Consider the following 24,581-nt stretch of genomic DNA (forward strand, 5'->3'; position numbering starts at 1 on the left):
CAAAAATAAATATAATATTTTTTATATATATTTTTCGAAAATAAAGCAAGTGCCAGAACTGTCAAGACTAACCTTTTTTTTTGTTTTTTTTTGTCTGTTTCTCAATGTTACTACAGGACTAGAATTAAGTCTGAGGCCGGTAACATCAATAGTGAGGACAAACCCAGCCTGCCTCTCTCCTTCCACACTGAGTAGAAACCTACAGTCACTGGGTCCTGATTGTGACAGTGGAGCCCAGTTTGCACTGCAGGATCCAGAGATGACATCAGTGACGCTGGAAGACTGCAGTCAAACACTGGAGCTGAATGTCAACATTAAAGATGAAGAAGAGGAGGAGAAGATTGGGGAATCTGTTTCTCATGGTAAGAACAGGTTCTATTTAACTAAGTTTGTTGTTCGTTCCAACTTTCCACTGTGTATGAAAAGTTGCAGTAGAACTGTTTCAATGAGAATGTAGATGTTATTTCATGCTACTGAGTCTTGCATGATTTGACACCAGTATTTCCAGCATTTGTTTTATTCACTTGGCTACCTGGAGTGATCAGAGAGGAGACTAAAGAAGTGAAGTAGACAAACTGCCAGTGTTTTAAAGTTCTATGAAATTAGTCTGTGTAGTTACTAACTCTTGTGATAGTGATTAGAGGATGACACTCCCCTTTTTAGCTTTCAACTCTTTACCCACTTTTAGAATAGTTTTATTCCCCTGTATTGTACAGCCTACTGATATGAATACATATGTCACCCGGTACAGCCAGAAGAGGACCGGCCACCCCTTTGAGCCTGGTTCCTCTCTACATTTCTTCCAAGGTTCCTGCTTTCTAGGGAGTTTTTCCTGGCTACTGTGCTTCTACATCTGCATTGCTTGCTCTTTGGGGATTTTGGGCTGGGTTTCTGTGAAGTACTTTGTGACAACTGCTGATGTAAAAAGGGCTTCATAATATATACTTTTGATTGACATGTATATCACACCAACTGACTGGTTCTTCTGATGTTGTTCACACAGGAGACCATGTTGAGACATTCTCTACATCCAGAGAGCAACAGCAGAAAGATCACAGAGCTAAGAGGTCTCACCCCTGCCCACATTGTGAGGAGATTTTCCCATTTCTATCAAAGCTAAAAACACACCTACAAATACACACTGGAGAGAATCCCTATTCCTGTACTGACTGTGGGAAGAGATTCACAACACCAGGAGCTTTGGCAGTTCATCAGAGAGTGCACACTGGAGGGAAGCCTTACTCCTGCTCTGACTGTGGAAAGAGTTTCTCTCTACTGGGCAACTTAAAAACACATGAACGTATACATACAGGAGTGAAGCCTTACTCCTGCTCTGGCTGTGGACAGAGGTTCTCTCGACTGGGCCACTTAAAAACACATGAACGTAGACATATTGGTGTGAAGCCTTACTCCTGCTCTGACTGTGTAAAATGCTTCACAACATCAGCTCAGCTAAAAGATCATCAGAGAACACACACAGGAGAGAAGCCTTTCTTCTGCTCTGACTGTGGAAATAGTTTCTCTCAACTTTCCCACTTAAAAACACATGAACGTACACATACAGGATTGAAGCCTTACTCCTGCTCTGACTGTGGAAAGAGTTTCTCTCAAATGGGCCACTTAAAAAGACATGAACGTAGACATATTGGAGTGAAGCCTTACTCCTGCTCTGACTGTGTAAAATGCTTCACAACATCAGCTGAGCTAAAAGATCATCAGAGAACACACACAGGAGAGAAGCCTTTCTTCTGCTCTGACTGTGGAAATAGTTTCTCTCAACTTTCCCACTTAAAAACACATGAACGTATACATGCAGGAGTAAAGCCTTACTCCTGCTCTGACTGTGGAAAGAGTTTCTATCAAATGGGCAACTTAAAAAGACATGAACGTATACATACAGGAGTGAAGCCTTACTCCTGCTCTGACTGTGGAAAGAGTTTCTCTCTACCAGGCACCTTAAAAACACATGAACGTATACATACAGGAGTGAAGCCTTACTCCTGCTCTGACTGTGTGAAATGCTTCACAACATCAGCTGAGCTAAAAGTTCATCAGAGAACACACACAGGAGAGAAGCCTTACTCCTGCTCTGACTGTGGAAAGCGTTTCTCTCGACTGAGCCACTTAAAAAGACATGAACGTAGACATATTGGAGTAAAGCCTTACTGCTGCTCTGACTGTGTAAAATGCTTCACAACATCAGCTGAGCTAAAAGTTCATCAGAGAACACACACAGGAGAGAAGCCTTACTCCTGCTCTGACTGTGGAAAGCGTTTCTCTCGACTGAGCCACTTAAAAAGACATGAACGTATACATACAGGAGTGAAGCCTTACACCTGCTCAGAATATGGAAAGAGGTTCTCTCTACTGGGCATCTTAAAAAGCCACCAAGGTAAATAAAGGAGAGAAGCCTTGCCACTGATCTGACTGTAGAGAACACACAAAGAACTGAACCTTACTTCTTCCTTGAGGTTTTTAAGCGAACTAGACGGCACAATTGTGTTTTTTTTATATTACTATATTACTTATAGCCAGGGGCCAACACTCCAACACTCCAACACTCCAACACTCCATCACTCCATCACTCCATCACTCCAACACTCCATCACTCCATCACTCCAACACTCCATCACTCCATCACTCCATCACTCCAACACTCCAACACTCCATCACTCCATCACTCCATCACTCCAACACTCCAACACTCCATCACTCCAACACTCCAACACTCCAACACTCCAACACTCCATCACTCCAACACTCCAACACTCCAACACTCCATCACTCCAACACTCCAACACTCCATCACTCCAACACTCCATCACTCCAACACTCCATCACTCCATCACTCCATCACTCCAACACTCCATCACTCCAACACTCCATCACTCCAACACTCCATCACTCCATCACTCCAACACTCCATCACTCCATCACTCCATCACTCCAACACTCCAACACCATTTACAAACAAAGCATTTGTGTTTTGTGAGTCCGCCAGATCAGAGGCAGTGGGGAGGACCAGGGATGTTATCTTGATAAGTGTGTGAATTGGACCATTTTCTGTCATGCTAATCATTTAAAAAAATGTAATGAGTACTTTTGTGTGTCAGGGAAAATGTTTGGAGTAAAAAGTACATTATTTACTTTAGGAATTTGCGAAATAAAAGTAAAAGTTGCACAAAATATTAATAGTCAAGTATAGATACCCCCCCAAAAGTACTTTACACCCCTTCATGTCTCCATGCTGTGTGTCAGCATTGCAGGCTGGTGGTGTGATGGTTGGGGTGTGTTTTCAGGGCACACATTGGGCCTCTTGATAAAAGCTGAGCAATGTTTGAATGCCACAGGATATCTAAATAATCACTGCCAATCAGGTGCCTCCCTTCATGGCAGCAGTGTATCCATCTGCAAGTTGTTTTCTTCAGCAGGATTATGCCCCAAGGCTTGTCCAGGAATGGTTCCAATAACATTACACTGAATTCACTGTAATTGTGCATCTGTGGGAGGAGATGGAACGAGCTATTCAGAGTAGATACACTCCCAGCCAACTTGACACAATTGTAGGAAGCATTAGAGTCAACATGGACCAGCTTCCCTGTGAACTGCACACAACACCTTGGACAGTCCATGTCCTGACGATTTGAGGATGTTCTGAGGATAAAGGGGGTGCAACTCTATTAGGAAGGTGTTCCTAATGTTTTGTACACTCTGTGTATATCAGATAAAGATGGTGTGATGATCAGTTTTCAGCTTTAGTTTGGGTGGATTATTTTATATTACTAAACAACTTTGTTTAATGATAAACAAGCTATGAATCGACTACTTGTGTTTATTAATTTGTATTTTAATACTAGATTCATTATTTTAGTCATTGATGATGAATGTATTTGAATAACTGTATTGAAGTTAATTGATCTGGCAGGGAGCCAGCGGTTAAGAGTGTTGGGCCAGTAACTGAAAGGTCGCTGGTTTGAATCCTGAGCCGACTCGGTGAAAAATCTGTCATTGTGCCCTTGAGCAAGGCAATTAACTCTTATTTGTCCTGTAAGTCTCTCTGGATAAAAACATCTGCTAAATGACAATAATGTAATGAAAAATAATGTTTGTACATGAATTCATGCTGGGCAGCCACTTTTTTTCTCATGTGTATAATTAAATGAAATAAACTGAAGTACTGTATATACAATACACAACATTACCACTGTGTTTACCCTGGTCAGAGGGACAGGGCCATAGTAAGTTAGACTATGTAACTGCTGTTGTTAGTAGCCTACAGTTTCCATGCAATACAGCATGTCAGATCGCTAATGATTAGATGTATAGGCTGCTACATTTATGCAAGAGTTTTTGCTTGTGTCTGTCGGTAGTGATGTGTTATCAGCTTGTTAAATAACTACCGGAGGAAAGTGGAGAGGCGTCTTGATCTTTGTGCCCGGCCCGTCCGACATGGTCAAGAGACGCAGAGACCCTGCAGCAGCACCCTGATGTGAAGAACAGCCCATACAAAAATGTAAGATTGTAGTACAATGAAAAAAATACAGCATTGTATTTTTGTGGAATGGTAGTGACCAAAACGTTTATTTATAGCACAGGCTTAGAGAAAATGCATCTCTAACTAAATGTAACTCCAAAGGAACCCTAATTAAAGGGATAGTTCAATCAAATTACAAATGTACACCTTGGTTTCATCACCCTGTATACAATCCAAATAATGTGCATGTCAACAGTGAAGTTCTGTAGATGGAGGACTTTCAGTACAGCAGTGTTCCCCAATCCTGGTCCAAAGGGTGTACATGTATGTTTTTGCCCTCGCACTCACATACCTTATTCAATTCAAAGGCTTGAGTTGTTTAGTTGAATCCAGTCTGTGAGTGTTAGGGGCAAAAACAAAAAAAGCATTCCCCTTTGGGTCCCCTGGACCAGGATTGGGAAACACTGCAGTACACAGCAAAAAGTGTGATGATTCAAAATATTATATCTATTTTACAGTTTGAAGTCCTGTATGTAAAATGACTTGGTTTGTATTCAGGGGACGAGGTATGTATTCAAGTGTGTGCTCAAGATTTGTGGTGTTTACTCAGGAGATGAATCTCTGATTTTGGCAGTGCCTTTCTTACACCATCGCAGCATTGCACTGTGGTTCTTCAATGTTTTCCTGTCGCTGTTCAAACGGATCAAACATTTGTGGATCTTTAGAAAAATGTCCCCTGTATCTGTCATTTCCATCACGTTGCAATGATTGTTTTTGAAAAATGTTTTTTTTTTTTTTTCTAGAGCTGGTTTCAATGGAGACCTGTCCAGTGATGCCATCTCTAGAGCCTGCAGTGCAACAAGTCTCCACTGTCAATCAGGACCCAGTGACTGTAGGTTTAGAATCTGTTTGGAAGGCAGTGTGAAAGGAGAGAGGCAGGCTGGGTTTGTCCTCACTGTTAATCTGTCAACTCTGTCTGAGATCAACCTCCTCCCTTATGCAGGCCACACCCCCTCCCATTGTTACTGTGTGTATGATCACATTTTGAACAATGGCTTCCTAAAATGCGGTGGTGCTTACTAACCCAATAGGAAAGGTTCTGGTAGATGTGGACCATCACACGTGAGGTCACTCTAAACATTCATATCAATGACTCACCCTCAAATGAACCATCAATACCAGAGTTCTCCAATACTATTTACATAATCAACTGGGCATTACAACAGTCTGACCCTCTATATAGTCTTGGGTATATATTGAGCTCTAACAATGGGTCGTGGAAAAGGTCTGTTGAAATGAATACTGTAGTGGTGTGAGAAAGGTAACACAAGCTTCCCCTCTGGTTCCATTCCCCCAATAGTAACTGGGTCATTATTGGATCGTGGTGGTAATGCTGTCCCTGGACTTTGGCACCATAAAAAGACTAATAATGCATTACAATACTATGCTAACATGTGGAATTGTTTTAAGAAGGTCGTACCATGGATTGTTTAGATAATTGATTTAGTATTTTAGGACATTCGGTATAAACAGGATTAAAAATGATTTGATAAAATACAGAATTTGGCCTTTTCTACTATATCCCATAGAAACACATTGAATGAAACATTCATTAAAATACTAATGGTGAAAACTGATCAACACGTCATCAATATCTGATACATTTAGTATTTTATTAGGATCCCCAGCGGCTACTCTTCCTGGGGTCAAACAGGAAACACTAAAAAATACATAATATACATACAAGCTCTACATTTATCATTAAACAAACGTTATTTAGTAATATAAAATAATCCACCCAAACTAATCATCACACCATCTTTTCCACAAACTTCTAATTGTTTCCTTTTAAACGGTCTCAAGAATATGCATGTATTTGCTTCAGGTGCTGAGCTACAGGCAGTTAGATTTGCGTAGGTCATTTTAGGTGAAAATGTCACCAAAAAAATGGGTACGATCCTTCTGGTTCACTTAAAAAGCTCAAGGATCGTACCCATTTTTTTGGTGACATTTTCACCTAAAATGACCTACGCAAATCTAACTGCCTGTAGCTCAGCACCTGAAGCAAATACATGCATATTCTTGAGACCGTTTAAAAGGAAACAATTAGAAGTTTGTGGAAATGTGAAATTAATGTAGGAGAATAACACATTAGATCTGGTAAAAGATAATACAAGCAAAAAAAACTGTTTTTTATTTTCTATCATCTTTGAAAAGCAAGAGAAAGGCCATACTTTCAGAAAGGAGTCTAGATGTAATTTAGATTTTGGCCACCAGATGGCAGCAGTGTGTGTGCACAGTTTGGCTGATGCAGTGAAGAATTACATTACTGGACTGTATCAAGTCTGCCAGGAGTTTGCCCAAATGTGCCGAATTGGTCATTTAAGTACATAACTATAGAGAACATATACAAATGCTATGGTATTAAATAAATTAAGTTTACACACTCCCAGGAATGTCATACATGACAGATCATTAGCTTATACACTAACCTTCACACATCTTGATGGGTGGGTGTGGAGCCAGAGACAGCAGGGGTTCAAAATGTAGAACCCAGTTCCTACAGTTGAACATGAAAATGTATTTTATCAAACAAAACTATGCTACATTTTATCTGTGGGACCCTCAGGATGACATATCAGAGCAAGATTACTGAATGTAAGTACATTATTTACCTTCAGAGGTGAATATATCAAACCAGTTGCCGTGATAAGTTATTTTATTGTCGTGCACTCTCCTCAAACAATAGCATGGTATTTTTTTCACTGTAACAGCTACTGTTAAATTGGTGACCGCAGTTAGATTAACAAGAATTTAAGCTTTCTGCCCATATAAAGACATGTCTATGTCCCGGAAAGTTGGCTGTTGGATTCAACGTCATTCTAGTCACATTAGCGCACGTTAGCAACAACCGTCCCTGTTTAGGGACACCCAGAGGTTAATTTAAGGAATTTGAAATGATTCATACTTCTACTTTTGATACATAAGTATATTTACAACCAAATAATTTCAGATTTTTACACAAGTAGTATTTTACTTGGTGACTTTCACTTGAGTTACTCTTGCCACATTACGAGTGGTAAGTCTTCTCTCCTTTATGTTTAGCTTGGTGTCTTTTCAACTGGCCCATTTGCGAGAAACTCTTTCCACAATCAGAGCAGGAGTAAGGCTTCACTCCTGTATGTATACGTTCATGTCTTTTTAAGTTGCCCAGTAGAGAGAAACTCTTTCCACAGTCAGAGCAGGAGTAAGGCTTCTCTCCTGTGTGTGTTCTCTGATGAACTTTTAGATCAGTTGATGTAATGAAGCATTTCACACAGTTAGAGCAGGCATAAGTATTCACTCCTGTATGTATATGTTCGTGTCTTTTTAAGTGGCCCAGTTGAGAGAAAATCTTTCCACAGTCAGAGCAGGAGTACGGCTTCTCACCTGTGTGTGTTCTCTGATGAACTTTTAGCTGAGCTGATGTTGTGAAGCATTTTATACAGTCAGAGCAGGGGTAAGGCTTCACTACTGTATGTATACGTTCATGTTTTTTTAAGTGGCTCAGTCGAGAAAAACTCCTTCCACAGTCAGGGCAGGAGTAAGGCTTCTCTCCTGTATGTATAAGTTCATGCTTTTTTAAGAGGTCCAGTCGAGAAAAACTCTTCCCACAGTCAGAGCAGAAGCAAGGCTTCTCTCCTGTATGTATATGTTCATGTCTTTTTAAGTGGCCCAGTCGAGAGAAACTCACCCCACAATCAGAGCAGGAGTAAGGCTTTTCTCCCGTGTGTGTTCTCTGATGAACTTTTAGCTCAGTTGACGTTGTGAAGCATTTTCCACAGTCAGAGCAGGAATAAAGATTTTCTCCTGTGTGTATTTTTAAGTGTATTTTTAGCTTTGATAGAATTGGGAAAATCTCCTCACAATGTGGGCAGTGGTGAGACCTCTTAGCTCTGTGATCTTCCTGCTGTTGCTCTCTGGATGTAGAGAATGTCTCAACATGGTCTCCTGTGTGAACAACATCAGAAGAACCAGTCAGTTGGTGTGATATACATGTCAATCAAAATTATATATTATGAAGCCCTTTTTACATCAGCAGTTGTCACAAAGTACTTCACAGAAACCCAGCCAAAAATCCCCAAAGAGCAAGCAATGCAGATGTAGAAGCAGCGGCCAGGAAAAACTCTCCAGAAAGAAGGAACCTTGGAAGAAAGTTAGAGAGGAACCAGGCCCAAAGGGGTGACCAGTCCTCTTCTGTCTGTACCTGGTAACATATGTATTCATATCAGTAGGCTGTACAATACAGGGGAATTAAACTATTCTAAAAGTGGGTAAGAGATGAAAGTTAAAAAGGGGCGTGTCATCCTCTACTCACTATAACAAGGGATAGTAACTACAGACTCATTTCATATAATCCTCCACTCACTATCACAAGGGTTAGTAACTACACAGACTCATTTCATATCATCCTCCACTCACTATCACAAGGGTTAGTAACTACACAGACTCATTTCATATCATCCTCCACTCACTATCACAAGAGTTAGTAACTACACAGACTCATTTCATATCATCCTCCACTCACTATCACAAGGGTTAGTAACTACAGACTCATTTCATATCATCCTCCACTCACTATCACAAGGGTTAGTAACTACACAGACTCATTTCATATCATCCTCCACTCACTATCACAAGGGTTAGTAACTACAGACTCATTTCATATCATCCTCCACTCACTATCACAAGGGTTAGTAACTACACAGACTAATTTCATATCATCGTCCACTCACTATCACAAGGGTTAGTAACTACACAGACTCATTTCATATCATCCTCCACTCACTATCACAAGGGTTAGTAACTACACACTCATTTCATAGAACTTTAAAACACTGGCAGTTTGTCTACTTCACTTCTTTAGTCTCCTCTCTGAACACTCCAGATAGACCAGTGAATAAAACAAATGCTGACAATACTGGTGTCAAACCATGCAAGTGTCAGTAGCATGAAATAACATCTACCTTCTCATTGAAACAGTTATACTGCAACCTTTCATACACAGTGGGAAGTTGGAACGAACAACAAACTTAGTAAGATAGAACCTGCTCTTGCCATGAGAAACAGATTTCCCAATCTTCTCAGACTCTTCTTCATCTTTAATGTTAACATTCAGCTCCAGTGTTGGACTGCAGTCTTCCAGCTTCACTGATGCCATCTCTGGATCCTGCAGAGAAAACTGGGCTCCATTGTCACAATCAGGACCCAGTGACTGTAGGTTTGGACTCAGTGTGGAAGGAGAGAGGCAGGCTGGGTTTGTCCTCACTGTTGAGGTTACCGGCCTCAGACATAATTCTAGTCGTCCTGTAGTAACAATGACAAACATACACAAAGTTGTCTTGACAGTTCCGGCACTTTCTTCACTCTCTATTAAATATTTTTCTTCTTGTTCAATTATCTAATTCAGTGCTTGACTTTGACTGAAATAGGTGCCGGTACTGTTTTTTCAAAAGTTATTGTCTTGACAGTTCTGGCACTTTCTTTATTCTCTAAAAATATGGTTTATATTTAGGTGCAGGAGTTCCACAATACTGTTGAGCTAATATTCTATAAGAGGAACATGAGCTCAAACAGTAGAAATTTGAGGTGATGGTACTCAGCTCTGGTGAGCTCCTGTCCAAGTCAAGCACTGATCTTATTTCAATAAATCTGGTAGGTAAGCATTAATAGCAAAACATTAATTAAAAAGTACACGCTTTAAAATTAGTCTACACAATGTAAGTGAACTTGATCTATAGTAAATTTCCCAAATTCACATAAATGCAGAAATGACAAATACATTCAGTACAAGGTTGCAGTATGTTTCAGGCAGCACTATGTACCATTTTCCTGAATAACCTGGTCTTCCCTGTATTATTTTACATAAAAATCAAATAGTGTTTCCGTTCACACCATAGTAACATTTATAGATAAGATAGAAACAACAATGTTGCTGAATATTAGTACACATGTAGAAAACTGATAATCATCACATTAAGCTTCAAAACAGTAGCGCAACTGTGATATTGTGTCTCTGTACCTGCACTGAAGTCCGTTAACACAGACTGAGTGGGCACCGCCATTTTACCAACTCGTGAATTTTATACAAAACCAATAACATGCTAAACAAACTCAGAAATCTAAAATAAATATATGTTTTATTAATTTACCATGAAGCAATCATGTACATCCATTCAGACAAACCCAAAGTTTCTACCTGTGTGACTTAAAATAGTTTCACGTTCACTTGGTATGACACAAAAATAACAAATCAAGCGTGTTAATACCTTAACGGATGTTACCTCGCATGGTATGATCTTCCGATAACAGGAAGTTTAAACCTGCTATTACATACCTGTGGTAATACATAGAAACCGACACAAAGATTATCTTCTTCACATAACAGTTCTGGCGTTTTCTTTATTCTGAAGAATGGTGCCTGCCTGCCCAGAACTTCCTGTTCCCCCACTACCACAGTGCAGCCACATATAGAACAATGAGACAGATATTTCACCAGATGTATAAATGTGAAGAATACGCTTAGCGTTTCCACTCACTACCAAATAAACACTGCAGAAGTGTTTTGGTCCCTCCCCCAGATCTGTGCCTCTACATAATCCTTTCATGGAGCGCTAAGGACAATTGTGTCTGAATATTATTACACATGTAGAAAACCGATAATCACAACATTTAGCTTCAAAACAGTAGTGCAACCGTAAAAATGGTCTCCCTCTGATGCATCCACACTGCCTGCACTGAAGTCTGTTGACGCAGACAGAGTGGGCGCCGCCATTTTACCAGCTTGTGAATGTTTCCTTTCATGGAGCTCTACAGACAATCCCGTCGACCTCATGACTTGGTTTTTGCTCTGACATGCACTATCAAATGTGTGACCTTATCTACACAAGTGTGTGCCTTTCCAAGTCATGTCCAATCAATAAAATTTACCACAGGTTGACAACAATCAAGTTGTAGAAACATCTCAAGGATGATCAATGGAAACAGGATGCACCTGAGTTCAATGTTGAGTCTCATAGCAAAGGGTCTGAATACATACATAAATAAGGTATCTGTTTTTTTATTATAATAAAATGTGAAAACATTTCCAAAACGTGTTTGCTTTGTCATTATGGGGTATTGTGATGTCATTATGGGGTAGTGTGATGTCATTATGGGGTAGTGTGATGTCATTATGGGGTAGTGTGATGTCATTATGGGGTAGTGTGATGTCATTATGGGGTAGTGTGATGTCATTATGGGGTAGTGTGATGTCATTATGGGGTAGTGTGATGTCATTATGGGGTAGTGTGATGTCATTATGGGGTAGTGTGATGTCATTATGGGGTATTGTGATGTCATTATGGGGTAGTGTGTGTAGATTGATGAGGAACATTTTTTATTTAATACATTTAGAATACGGCTGTAACGTAACAAAATGTGGAAAAAGTCAAGGGGTCTAAATACTTTCTGAATGGGAGAGGGGATACCTAGTCAGTTGTACAACTGAATGCATTCAACTGAAAAGTGTCTTCCACATTTAACCCAACCTCTGAATCAGAGAGGTGCGGGGCGCTGCCATAATCGACATCCACGTCTCTGGCGCCCGAGAATCAGTGTGTTAACTGCTATGCTCTGGGGCAGAATTATTATATATATTTTTTTACCTTGTCAGCTCAGGGATTCGATCCAACAACCTTTCGGTAACTGGCCCAATGCTCTAACCATTAGGCTACCTGTACGTATTCATATCAGTAGGCTGGTACTGTACGTATTCATATCAGTAGGCTGGTACTGTACGTATTCATATCAGTAGGCTGGTAGTGTATGTATTCATATCAGTAGTCTGGTACTGTATGTATTCATATCAGTAGGCTGGTAGTGTATGTATTCATATCAGTAGGCTGGTACTGTATGTATTCATATCAGTAGGCTGGTACTGTACGTATTCATATCAGTAGGCTGGTAGTGTATGTATTCATATCAGTAGGCTGGTACTGTACGTATTCATATCAGTAGTCTGGTACTGTACGTATTCATATCAGTAGGCTGTGCAATACAAAATGGGAATAAAACTATTCTAAAAGTATCTCATAAGTTATGAAAATGATGATCTATATCATCCTCCACTCACTATCACAAAGGTTAGTAACTACACCGACTCATTTCATATCAACCTCCACTCACTATCACAAGGGTTAGTAACTACACAGACTCATTTCATATCATCCTCCACTCACTATCACAAGGGTTAGTAACTATACAGACTAATTTCATATCATCGTCCACTCACTATCACAAGAGTTAGTAACAACACAGACTCATTTCATATCATCCTCTACTCACTATCACAAGGGTTAGTAACTATACAGACTCATTTCATAGAACTTTAAAACACTGGAAGTTTTCATAACAATCGGAAATCGGTATTTTTGGGCGCTGATTAAATGTTTTTTTTTTATATACCTTTATTTAACTCACCAAGTCTTCTTGTGACTCTCAAACCCGGATCCGGGAGCGTAATCATCGCCTCAAACGAATTAGCATAACGCAGCGGACATAAATACCCCTAGAAAATGTTCCTATTCATGAAAATCACAAATGAAATATATTGAGACACAGCTTAGCCTTTTGTTAATCACACTGTCATCTCAGATTTTCAAAATATGCTTTACAGCCAACACTAGACAAGCATTTGGGTAAGTTCGTCATGGCATAATGCTATGCTAGGCTCTGCTGGCAGCAGGCAACATTTTCACAAAAATAAGAAAAGCAATCAAATTAAATCATTTACCTTTGAAGAACTTCAGATGTTTTCACTCAGGAGACTCCCAGTTAGATAGCAAATGTTCCTTTTTTCCAAAAATATTATTTTTGAAGGCGAAATAGCTCCCGTTTGTTCATCACGCTTGGCTGAGAAATCGACCCGGAAAATGCTGTCACTACAACGGCAAACTTTTTTCCAAATTAGCTCCATAATATCGACAGAAACATGGCAAACGTTGTTTAGAATCAATCCTCAAGGTGTTTTTAACATATCTATTCGATAATATATCCGTCGAAAACAATTGGTTTCTCATAAGAAGCGATTGGAAAAATGGCTACCTCAGTATTTTACGCAAGATTTTCTGCGGGAGACATCATGTGACCACTTGCTAAATGTGGTCCCTTACGGCTATTCTTCAACATAAATGCATAAAAAGACGTCACAATGCTGTAGACACCTTGGGGAATACGTAGAAAACGTAAGCTCATTCACAGATATATTAGGAGTCATTGGCATGAGGCGGTTTCAAAAAATGATGCACTTCCTGGTTGAATTTTTATCTGGGTTTCGCCTGTAACATCAGTTCTGTTGCACTCAGACAATATCTTTGCAGTTTTGGAAACGTCAGAGTGTTTTCTATCCAAAGCTGTCAATTATATGCATAGTCGAGCATCTTTTCGTGACAAAATATCTTGTTTAAAACGGGAACGTTTTTTATCCAAAAATTCAAATACTGCCCCCTAGTCGTAAAAGGTTTATAAGAACACATTCTTATTTTCAATGGCGGCCTAGGAACGGTGGGTTAACTGCCTTGTTCAGGGGCAGAACGACAGATTTTCACCTTGTCAGCTTGGGGGAGCCAATCTTGCAACATTACAGTTAACTAGTCCAACGCTCTAACCCCCTGATTACAATGCACTCTACGAGGAGACTGCCTGTTACGCGAATGCAGTAGAAGCCAAGGTAAGTTGCTAGCTAGCATTAAACTTATCTTATAAAAAAAACAATCAATCTATCATAATCACTAGTTATAACGACACATGGGATGATTTAACAAAAGCGCATTTGCGAAAAAAGCACAATCGTTGGACGACTGTACCTAACCATAAACACCAATGCCTTTCTTAAAATCAATACACAGAAGTATATATTTTTAAACCTGCATATTTAGCTAAAAGAAATCCAGGTTAGCAGGCAATATTAACCAGGTGAAATTGTGTCATTTCTCTTGCATTCATTGCACGCAGAGTCAACAGTTTGGGCCGCCTGGCTCATTGCAAACTAATTTTCCAGAATTGTATGTAATTATGACATAACATTTACGGTTGTGCAATGTAACAAGAATATTTAGACTTAGGGATGCCACCCATTAGAGAAAATACCTAACGGTTTCATATTTCACTGAAATAATAATCGTTTTGTTTTCGAAATGATAGTTTCCGGATTCGACCATATTAATGACCAAAGGCTCGTATTTCTGTGTGTTATTATGTTAGAATTAATTTGTGCGTTTTGCCAGCAGCTCTTCGCAAGCACAGCACTGAGCACAGCACTGTTTATGACTTCAAGCCTATCAGCCTAATGGCTGATGTAACCGATGTGAAATGGCTAGCTAGTTAGCTGGGTGTGCGCTAATAGCGTTTCAAACGTCACTCGCTCTGAGATTTTGAGTAGTTATTACCCTTGCTCTGCAAGGGCCGCGGCTTTTGTGGAGCGATGGGTAACGCTGCTTCGAGTGTGGCTGTTGTCGTTGTGTTCCTGGTTCGAGCCCAGGTAGGAGCGAGGAGAGGGACAGAAGCTATACTGTTACACTGGAAATACTATTGTGCCTATAAAAACATCCAATAGTCAAAAGGTATATGAAATACAAAAGGTATAGAGAGAAAAAGTCCTATAAATACTGTATTAACTACAACCTAAAACCTCTTACCTTGGAATATTGAAGTCTCATGTTAAAAGGAACCACCAACTTTCATATGTTCTCATGTTCTGTACGAGGAACTCAAACGTTAACTTTTTTACATGGCGCATATTGCACTTTTACTTCTCCAACACTTAGTTTTTGCATTATTTAAACCAAATTGAACATGTTTCATTATTTATTTGAGGCTAAATGGATTTTTATTGATGTATTATATTAAGTTAAAATAAGTGTTCATTCACTATTGTTGTAATTGTCATTATTACGAATAAATCACATTTTTTAATTTATTTTATAAATCGGCCCATTAATTGGCATCAGCTTTTTTGGTCCTCCAATAATCGGTATCGGTGTTGAAAAATCATAATCGGTCGACCTCTGGTCAGTAGCATGAAATACCATCTACCTTCTCATTGAAACAGTTCGACTGCAACATTTCATGCAGTGGGAAGTTAGAATGAACAACACACACTTACAGTGGGGAGACCAAGTATTCGATACACTGCCGATTTTGCAGGTTATCCAAGTTACAAAGCATGTAGAGGTCTGTAATTTTTATCATAGGTACACTTCAACTGTGAGAGACGGGAAAAATTTTTCCAGAAAATCACATTGTATGATTTTTAAATCATTCATTGCATTTTATTACATGACATACGTATTTGATCAACGACCAACCAGTAAGAATTCCGGCTCTCACAGACCTAAAAATTAGACCTCTACATGCTTTGTAAGTGGGAAAACCTGCTAAATCAGCAGTGTATCAAATAGTTGTTCTCCCCACTGTAGGTAGATAGAACCTGCTCTTACCATGATTAACAGATTTCCCAATCTTCTCCTCCTCTTCTTCATCTTTAATGTTGACATTCAGCTCCAGTGTTTGACTGCAGTCTTCCAGCTTCACTGATGCCATCGCTGGATCCTGCAGTGCCAACTGGGCTCCACTGTCACAATCAGGACCCAGTGACTGTAGGTTTGGACTCAGTGTGGAAGGAGAGAGGCAGGCTGGGTTTGTCCTCACTGTTGATGTTACCGGCCTCAGACTTAATCTGAGTCGGCCAGTTGTAATAAAGAGAAACAGACACAAAAAGTTATTGTCTTCACAGTTCTGGCACTTTCTTTATGCTTAGTTTCAGGAACTCCACAATACTGTTGAGCTAATATTCTATAAGAGGAACATGAGCTCAAACAGTAGAAATTTGAGGTGACGGTACTCAGCTCTGATGAGCTCCTGTCCAAGTCAAGAACTGATCTCATTTCAATAGATCTGGTAGCTAAGCATTGACAAAACATTAATTAATTCACATTAGACAAAGTATAGACTTTAAATTAGGCTACACAACTGTAAATGCACTTAATCTATAGAAGATTTCCTGAATTCACATAAATGACTCACTGATAATCATTACATTTAGCTCCAAAACAGTGGTGAAAACGTAAAATTGTCTCTCTGCTGCACCCTCACTGCCTGCACTGATGTCCGTTGATGCAGACCGAGAGGGAGCCGCCATTTTACCAGCTCGTGAATTTTACACAAAAACGACATGTTAAACGAACCCAGAAATCTAAAACAATTGATCCTTAATGAAATTACCTTGACGAAAATATATACATTCACTCAGACTAACCTAAAGTATATATGTGACAAGTTATCACGTTCACCCACGCGGTGACACAAAAAAATAACACATAAAACCTTTATCAAACGTGATAATACATTGACGTATTTGTTACCTAGCATGTTCTTTAGATATTAGAACGTGATATTACATACCAGTAGTAATTCATTTGAAACGGACACAGAAGTTGTCATCTTAACTACACAATTCTGGCGTATCCTTTATTCTGAAGAATGATGTGCGCCTGCGCGGAACTTCCTGTTCCCCACTACCAGTTTCTCAACCCAGAGACGTAACATCGCGAGACTTCAGAGAACGCTTGTGAAGCGGACCAAGCCTGGGTTTGACAAGTCAATGAGAGAAGTGAACAATTCTGATACTTTTGCAGCGGCTAATCCGGATCCTAATAAATACAAAAAATATTCCGTCGGCACACACTTGAAACATGGCCATTCGTTTATCAATTTCATAACTGCAGTTGCTTATTCACAATAGCTCACACTTAGTTTCATATATCCTAGCATCATTTAGCCACAGTTAGAGCTTTGGGCCAGTAGCCGAAAGGTTGCTGGCTCGAATCCCTGATTTGACAATGTAAAAATCTGTCATTCTGCCCCTGAAGAAGGCAGTTAACCCACTGTTCCTTAGTAGGCCGTCATTGTAAATAATAATATTTTCTTAAATAAAGTTTTAAAAATCACAAGGAGGAAGCAGACCTCGGTAAAGTTGGTTTTATGTTCAGACATTAATTTGCCAAAATCAACTGATTCATTGATTGTCACAGAAACAAAAATAGATATGGTTTATTCTATAAAAGTCTCGCATTAAATCTATCAAATGTCATATAAAACTGTATAAATCAATAACTAATTCACCGTTTGTCACAGAAACGCCAAACTATGTATGATTTATTCTATAAATGTCTAGTATACTTTTAAAACCTTTGCTTTGAGTAGAAATTCCAGTTTTGATTTGATAGAAATACATAAAATCTCAAATATTGCATTTCAAGATGAAGAAATCAACTCATTCAGTGATTGATCAGCCAGGTCGCAGTTGCAAATGAGAACTTGTTCTCAACTAGCCTACCTGGTTAAATAAAGGTGTTCTCAACTGGCCTACCTGGTTAAATAAAGGTGTTCTCAACTAGCCTACCTGGTTAAATAAAGGTGAAATAAATATTTAAAAAATTTGTCTCAGAAAAATGTGAGAATATGCATTTATTTAAAATAACTTAAAATAAATGTTGATTTAAAGTGCAATTTGTTTTATATGAAGTTAGTTCATGTTTACATAAAGTTGTACAATGTTTACAATCTTAAATTGTGTGTCAAATCAATGTTTACCATCTTAAATTGTATGCCAAATCAATGTTTGTATTTTTAGTGCAACAGTTCCACATTTTAAAGTAGTTAACAATCATTTATTTATACGTCTCTAATTTAACAGCAAAGAGGCCCCTTACAATACTTTTATATTTTGGCTTTGTTGAAGTCCTTCATTGTCATCCCCAGACAAGCTAAATGGTACCATCTCTGGCACACAGAGCGTTCTAACATCAGTATTAAAAACATAAAACAGGGTTATGTTTATTTACATGTAAATTACAGTTCTGGAATACCCGAATTCTGTTACATGCTTTTGCAATTAGGAACATTTTCAAATTGAATTGGATTTTTGCTAAATTGACTTTAAATGACATGCATATGACCACAACCCTGATAGAAGCCCACATAACTGAGATGTTCATCATCGTTGAGTATTCAGCCAATATAAATCGTATAGTAAAAAAGGCACACATTAGCAAAAAAACGTATAAAACATTACAAGAAAGGCATCTTATAGATTTTATATATTTCGATCAAATCTAAACTGGAATTTGCATTCAACACAAAGGTTGAACAAAGACGATAGATATTTATAGAATTAATCATATCTCTTTCGATCATTCTGTGATAAAGGGTGAATTAGTTATTTGATTTAAACAGCTTTAAAATTGCATTTAAGATTTTATATATTTTCATCAAATCAAAACAGGATTTTTTTATTCAAAACAAAGGTTGTAAAGTATGCTAAGCATTTATAGAATTTTTATATTTCTGTGACAATCAATTAATTAGTTATTGATTTTTACAATTTCAAATGGCTTTTGGCGAATATCTGTTGAATGTCAGAATGTGTGAATACAAAACCAACTTTACCTCGGGAGTAGGCAGATACCATTCTTCAAACAACAGTAAAACTGATAGACTTTCTTCCTTCTTTCCATCTACTACAGGGTTTAGTGCTCCAACCACTCCTGGAATCTTCTGCTCAAGACGATGAACCTCAATATCCAACGAAACTCCAGATATAACATCTTTAATAGGTGCCTTGCTCCGAAATGATATACACAACATAATATACACAATATAATAAAATATATTGATTTAAAATGTTAAAAAACCGAATATATTGTTAGATGTTCTGATATAGACAGAATGACTGAAAAATGTAATTGTAAAATGTAAAAAAATTAAATAATAATAATTAAATGTAAATGTAAAAACCTGTAATTTCAAATAATTAGTTTACAATTTCACAACGGAATTTATTACAATTTATAACCGTCGTGCCTCAAAACTGTGAGAAGCAGAAAAAGCAATTCATTCACCCGACATTTGTTCCTCAAGACGGTAACAAGGACACGAGGATAATTGTAAGCAACAACATTTTTGAAAACGTTTGTAATTTGATAAGGTTGATATATGAATTATTAGTTTCTGTTAATGTCGCAAACTATTTTCTCTAGGCTAACATTAGCAACTCTACCTGGATACTTGCATGCTAACTAACGTTAACACTAACTTAGCTGCTCTAGCCTACTATGGTCCTGTCCCTCTGGCCAGGATAACCAAAGCAGTAATGTTGTATTTCACCAAAAACATTTTATTTTATTATACACATGAGAAAAAAGTGGTTTCCCAGCACGAATTCATGTACAAACATTATTTTTCATTACATTTTTGTCATTTAGCAGATGTTTTTATCCAGAGCGACTTACAGGACAAATAAGAGTTAATTGCCTTGCTCAAGGGCACAATGACAGATTTTTCACCTAGTCGGCTCGGGTTTCAAACCATCAACTTTTCAGTTACTGGGCCAACACTCTTAACCGCTGGCTACCTGCCAGATCAATTAACTTCAATACAGTTATTCAAATACATTCATCATCAATGACTAAAATAATACAAGTAGTCCATTTCATAAACCCAAGTAGTTGATTCATAGCCTGTTTATCATTAAACAAAAGTTGTTTAGTAATATAAAATAATCCACCCAAACTAAAGCTAAAAACTGATCACACCATCTTTATCTGATATACACTGAGTGCACAAACATTAGGAACACATTCCTAATATTTCCCCCTCTTGTCCTCAGAACACCCTCAATTCATTGGGGCATAGACTGGCCAAGGAGTTGAGAGCATTCCACAGGGATGATGGCCCATGTTGACTCCAATGCTTCCCACAATTGTGTCAAGTTGGCTGGGAGTGGATCTCTACTCCGAATAGCTTGTTCTATCTCCTCCCACAGATGAACAATTGGATTGAGATCTGGTGACTCGTCAGGCCACTGCAGTAAACTGAATTCACTGTCATGTTATTGGAACCATTCCTGGACAAGCCTTGTGGCATAATCCTGCTGAATAAATCTATTTGCAGATGGATACACTGCTGCAGTGAAGGGAGGCACCTGATATTCTTTAGATATCCTGTAGCATTCAAACATTGTTCATCTTTTATCAAGGGGCCCAATGTGTGTCCTGAAAACACACCCCAACCATCACACCACCAGCCTCCAATGCTGACACACGGAGTGGATGCATGCAGTGGTGTAAAGTACTTAAGTAAAAATGATTTAAATAAGGTTTCATTATTTTCACTCAGTATGACAGTTAGGTACTTTTTCCACAACTGGATGTATGTCCTCGTGGTTTCCTCCATACCCCAGTCCTCCCATCAGCATGAAACAGCAGGAACCAGGATTCATCAGACCAGGCAATAGGTTTCCAATTTTCCAGTGTCCAGTGTTTTCATTCCTTAGCCCACCTGGGTTCACCTGGTCAGTCTGTCATGGAAAGAGCAGGTGTCCTTAATGTTTTGTACACTCAGTGTATGTTGTGTCTACCAGCTCATTCTCACAGAAAACTGTAGAGGGAAGCAGTCCCACCCAGTCAACCATCAGACGCCTCACAGAGGACATTCAACCTGAAGGGCAAATCCAAGATCTCAGTATCTTTACAGTAGAAGCTAACAAAACACACAACCTGACATGGAGCACACTGATCAGTAAAGTAAAGAAAGGCTAACATTCTAGAACGCTCCCTTTCCTCTGCACAGTTCTCACAGTGAGAAACAATAGGATTGCAATAGAGTGTTGACAATTATTTTATTAAATTAAAATTAAGTGATTGAGTGACTAATCTCAGCTGGTCTGAGAGAACTGACAAGGACTCTCTCCTTTATGTATACAATGGTGTCTTTAAATGGCCCAATCTGTAGAATCTCCTCTCACTGTCAGTGCAGTGATAAGGCTTCTCTCAAGTGTGTATCAGTTTTTGTGTCTTTTCATTGCCCAATCTGGAGAAACACTTGCCACATTAAGAGCAGAAGTAAGGCTTCTCTTCTGTGTGTGTTCCTCGATGACCCTTTTAGCTCAGCTGTAAGTCAGATCAGTGGTAAGGCTTCTCTCCTGTGTGTGTTCTCTGATGAACTTTTAGGTCAGTTGATGTTGTGAAGCATTTTACACAATCAGAGCAGGAGTAAGGCTTCTCTCCTGTATGTATACGTTCATGTCTTCTTAAGTTTTCCTGTCGAGAGAAACTCTTTCCACAGTCAAAGCAGGAGTAAGGCTTCACTCCTGTATGTATACGTTCATGTGTTTTTAAGTGGCCCAGTCGAGTGAAACTCTTTCCACATTCAGAGCAGGAGTAAGAATTCACTCCTGTATGTATTCGTTCATGTGTTTTTAAGTCGCCCAGTCGAGAGAAACTCTTTCCACAGTACGAGCAGGAGTAAGGCTTCACTCCTGTATGTATACGTTTATGTGTTTTTAAGTTTCCCAGTCGAGAGAAACTATTTCCACAGTCAGAGCAGAAGTAAGGTTTCACTCCTGTATGTATACGTTCATGTGTTTTTAAGTGGCCCAGTCGAGAGAAACTCTTGTCACAATCAGAGCAGGAGTAAGGCTTCACTCCAGTATGTATACGTTCATGTGTTTTTAAGTCACCTAGTCTAGAGAAACACATTCCACAGACAGAGCAGGGGTAAGGTTTCACTCCTGTATGTATACGTTCATGTGTTTTTAAGTTGCCCATTCGAGAGAAACTCTTTCCGCAGTCAGAGCAGGAGTAAGGCTTCTCTCCTGTGTGTACTCTCTGATGAACTGTCAGAGACCTTGATGTCGTGAATCTCTTCCCACAGTCAGTACAGGGATACAGATTCTCTCCTGTGTGTATTTTAAGGTGTTTTTTTAGCTTTGATAGAATTGGGAATATCTCCTCACAATGTGGGCAGTGGTGAGACCTCTTAGCTCTGTGACCTTCCTGCTGTTGCTCTCTGGATGAAGAGAATGTCTCAACATGGTCTCCTGTGTGAACAACATCAGAACACCAGTCAGTTGGTGTGATATACATATGACTTCACAACAGTAGGCTGTACAATACAGGGAATAAAGCTATTAGGGCTGTCCCGACAAAAAAATGTATCCTGGTCAAACGAGTCTTCTCTTTCGGCCAATCGAATGTTTACATTTTAAAACATGTATATTTCCATATATATGTGTTTGAATAAAATCAACTATATGTAGGCTACTGAGCTTGTCTGATGCTTTAAGCACTGCGATTAAAAAATGAAGACACACAAATGACTCACGAGGGATCCAGAGATCAATATAGCGTAACCAGAATAAAATTAATCTGTTCTCGACTCTCCTCCTCCCGCTGCTGCGTTATGATTTTCATATAATTTATAATAAAGTCTTTATATCTCAAATCAATGTCATGTGGTTAATCAAAATTATATCTAAATGAGGCCAACCGGGTGGCGCAGTGGTTAAGGGCGCTGTACTGAGACTCTGGGTTCGCGCCCAGGCTCTATCGTAACCGGCCGCGACTGGGAGGTCCGTGGGCGACGCACAATTGGCCTAGCGTCGTCCGGGTTAGGGAGGGTTTGGACGGTAGGGAAATCCTTGTCTCATCGCGCACCAGTGACTCCTGTGGCGGGCCGGGCACAGTGCGCGCTAACCAAGGTTGCCAGGTGCAGTGTTTCCTCCGACACATTGGCTGGCTTCCTTGTTGGATGGCGCTGTGTTAAGAAGCAGTGCGGCTTGGTTGGGTTGTGTATCGGAGGACGCATGACTTTCAACCTTCGTCTCTGTAGCGATGAGACAAGATAGTAGCTACTAAACAATTGGATACCACGAAATTGGGGAGAAAAAGGGGTCAAATAAAAATTAAATGTATATATATATATGTTTTGGTCACTTTTTAATGCTGGCGGTGCATTCACTCTAGTGGTAGCATGAGACGGAGTCTACAACCCACACAAGTGGCTCAGGTAGTGCAGCTCATCCAGGATGGCACATCAATGTGAGCTGTGGCAAGAAGGTTTGCTGTGTCTGTCAGCGTAGTGTCCAGAGCATGGAGGCGCTACTAGGAGACAGGCCAGTACATCAGGAGACGTGGAGGAGGCCGTAGGAGGGCAACAACCCAGCAGCGGGACCGCTACCTCCGCCTTTGTGCAAGGAGGAGCAGGAGGAGCACTGCCAGAGCCCTGCAAAATGACCTCCAGCAGGCCACAAATGTGCATGTGTCTGCTCAAACGGTCAGAAACAGACTCCATGAGGGTGGTAGTAGGGCCCGACGTCCACAGGTGGGGGTTGTGCTTACAGCTCAACACTGTGCAGGACATTTGGCATTTGCCAGAGAACACCAAGATTGGCAAATTCGCCACTGGCGCCCTGTGCTCTTCACAGATGAAAGCAGGTTCACACTGAGCACATGTGACAGACGTGACAGTCTGGAGACGCCGTGGAGAACGTTCTGCTGCCTGCAACATCCTCCAGCATGACCGGTTTGGTGGTGGGTCAGTCATGGTGTGGTGTGGCATTTCTTTAGGGGGCCACACAGCTCTCCATGTGCTGTGGGGTGGCATTTCTTTGGAGGGCCGCACAGCCCTCCATGTGCTCGCCAGAGGTAGCCTGACTGCCATTAGTTACCGAGATGAGATCCTCAGACCCATTGTGAGACCATATGCTGGTGCGGTTGGCCCTGGGTTCCTCCTAATGAAAGACAATGCTAGACCTCATGTGGCTGGAGTGTGTCAGCAGTTCCTGCAAGAGGAAGGCATTGATGCTATGGTCTGGCCCGCCCGTTCCCCAGACCTGAATCCAATTGAGCACATCTGGGACATCATGTCTCGCTCCATCCACCAACGCCACGCTGCACCACAGACTGTCCAGGAGTTGGCGGATGCTTTAGTCCAGGTCTGGGAGGAGATCCCTCAGGAGACCATCCGCCACCTCATCAGGAGCATGCCCAGGTGTTGTAGGGAGGTCATACAGGCACGTGGAGGCCACACACACTACTGAGCCTCATTTAGATTTGTTTTAAGGACATTACATCAAAGTTGGATCAGCCTGTAGTGTGGTTTTCCACTTTCATTTTGAGTGTGACTCCAAATCCAGACCTCCATGGGTTGATACATTTGATTTCCATTGATAATTTTTGTGTGATTTTGT

General features: G+C 39.9%; 3 protein-coding genes across 12 annotated transcripts in view; 1 reads left to right on the forward strand and 2 right to left on the reverse strand.

Annotated features, from left to right (window-relative positions):
• Positions 1–24,581, reverse strand: part of LOC110528894 (oocyte zinc finger protein XlCOF6-like) — a 680,129-nt gene that overhangs the window by 348,725 nt on the left and 306,823 nt on the right. The gene's annotated exons all lie outside the window — the stretch shown is intronic.
• Positions 1–24,581, reverse strand: part of LOC110514545 (zinc finger protein 883-like) — a 98,722-nt gene that overhangs the window by 71,048 nt on the left and 3,093 nt on the right. The window contains exons 3-5 of one of the 3 annotated variants that reach the window (XM_036951260.1): positions 16,955–22,430; positions 15,991–16,229; positions 8,401–8,464 (exon numbers count right to left, since the gene is read on the reverse strand). In XM_036951260.1, the coding sequence (XP_036807155.1) occupies positions 8,401–8,464; positions 15,991–16,093 (167 nt within the window). In that variant the 5' untranslated portion in view covers positions 16,094–16,229; positions 16,955–22,430. Of the gene's footprint in view, positions 1–8,400; positions 8,465–15,990; positions 16,230–16,954; positions 22,431–24,581 lie in introns of those variants that run through there. The other 2 variants (XM_036951262.1, XM_036951261.1) reach the window with 2 other exon arrangements.
• Positions 1–24,581, forward strand: part of LOC110510710 (zinc finger protein 883-like) — a 586,683-nt gene that overhangs the window by 7,859 nt on the left and 554,243 nt on the right. The window lies entirely within an intron of this gene.

This window comes from Oncorhynchus mykiss, chromosome 18, assembly GCF_013265735.2.
Source record: "Oncorhynchus mykiss isolate Arlee chromosome 18, USDA_OmykA_1.1, whole genome shotgun sequence".
In the NCBI taxonomy this organism is placed as follows: Eukaryota; Metazoa; Chordata; class Actinopteri; order Salmoniformes; family Salmonidae; genus Oncorhynchus; species Oncorhynchus mykiss.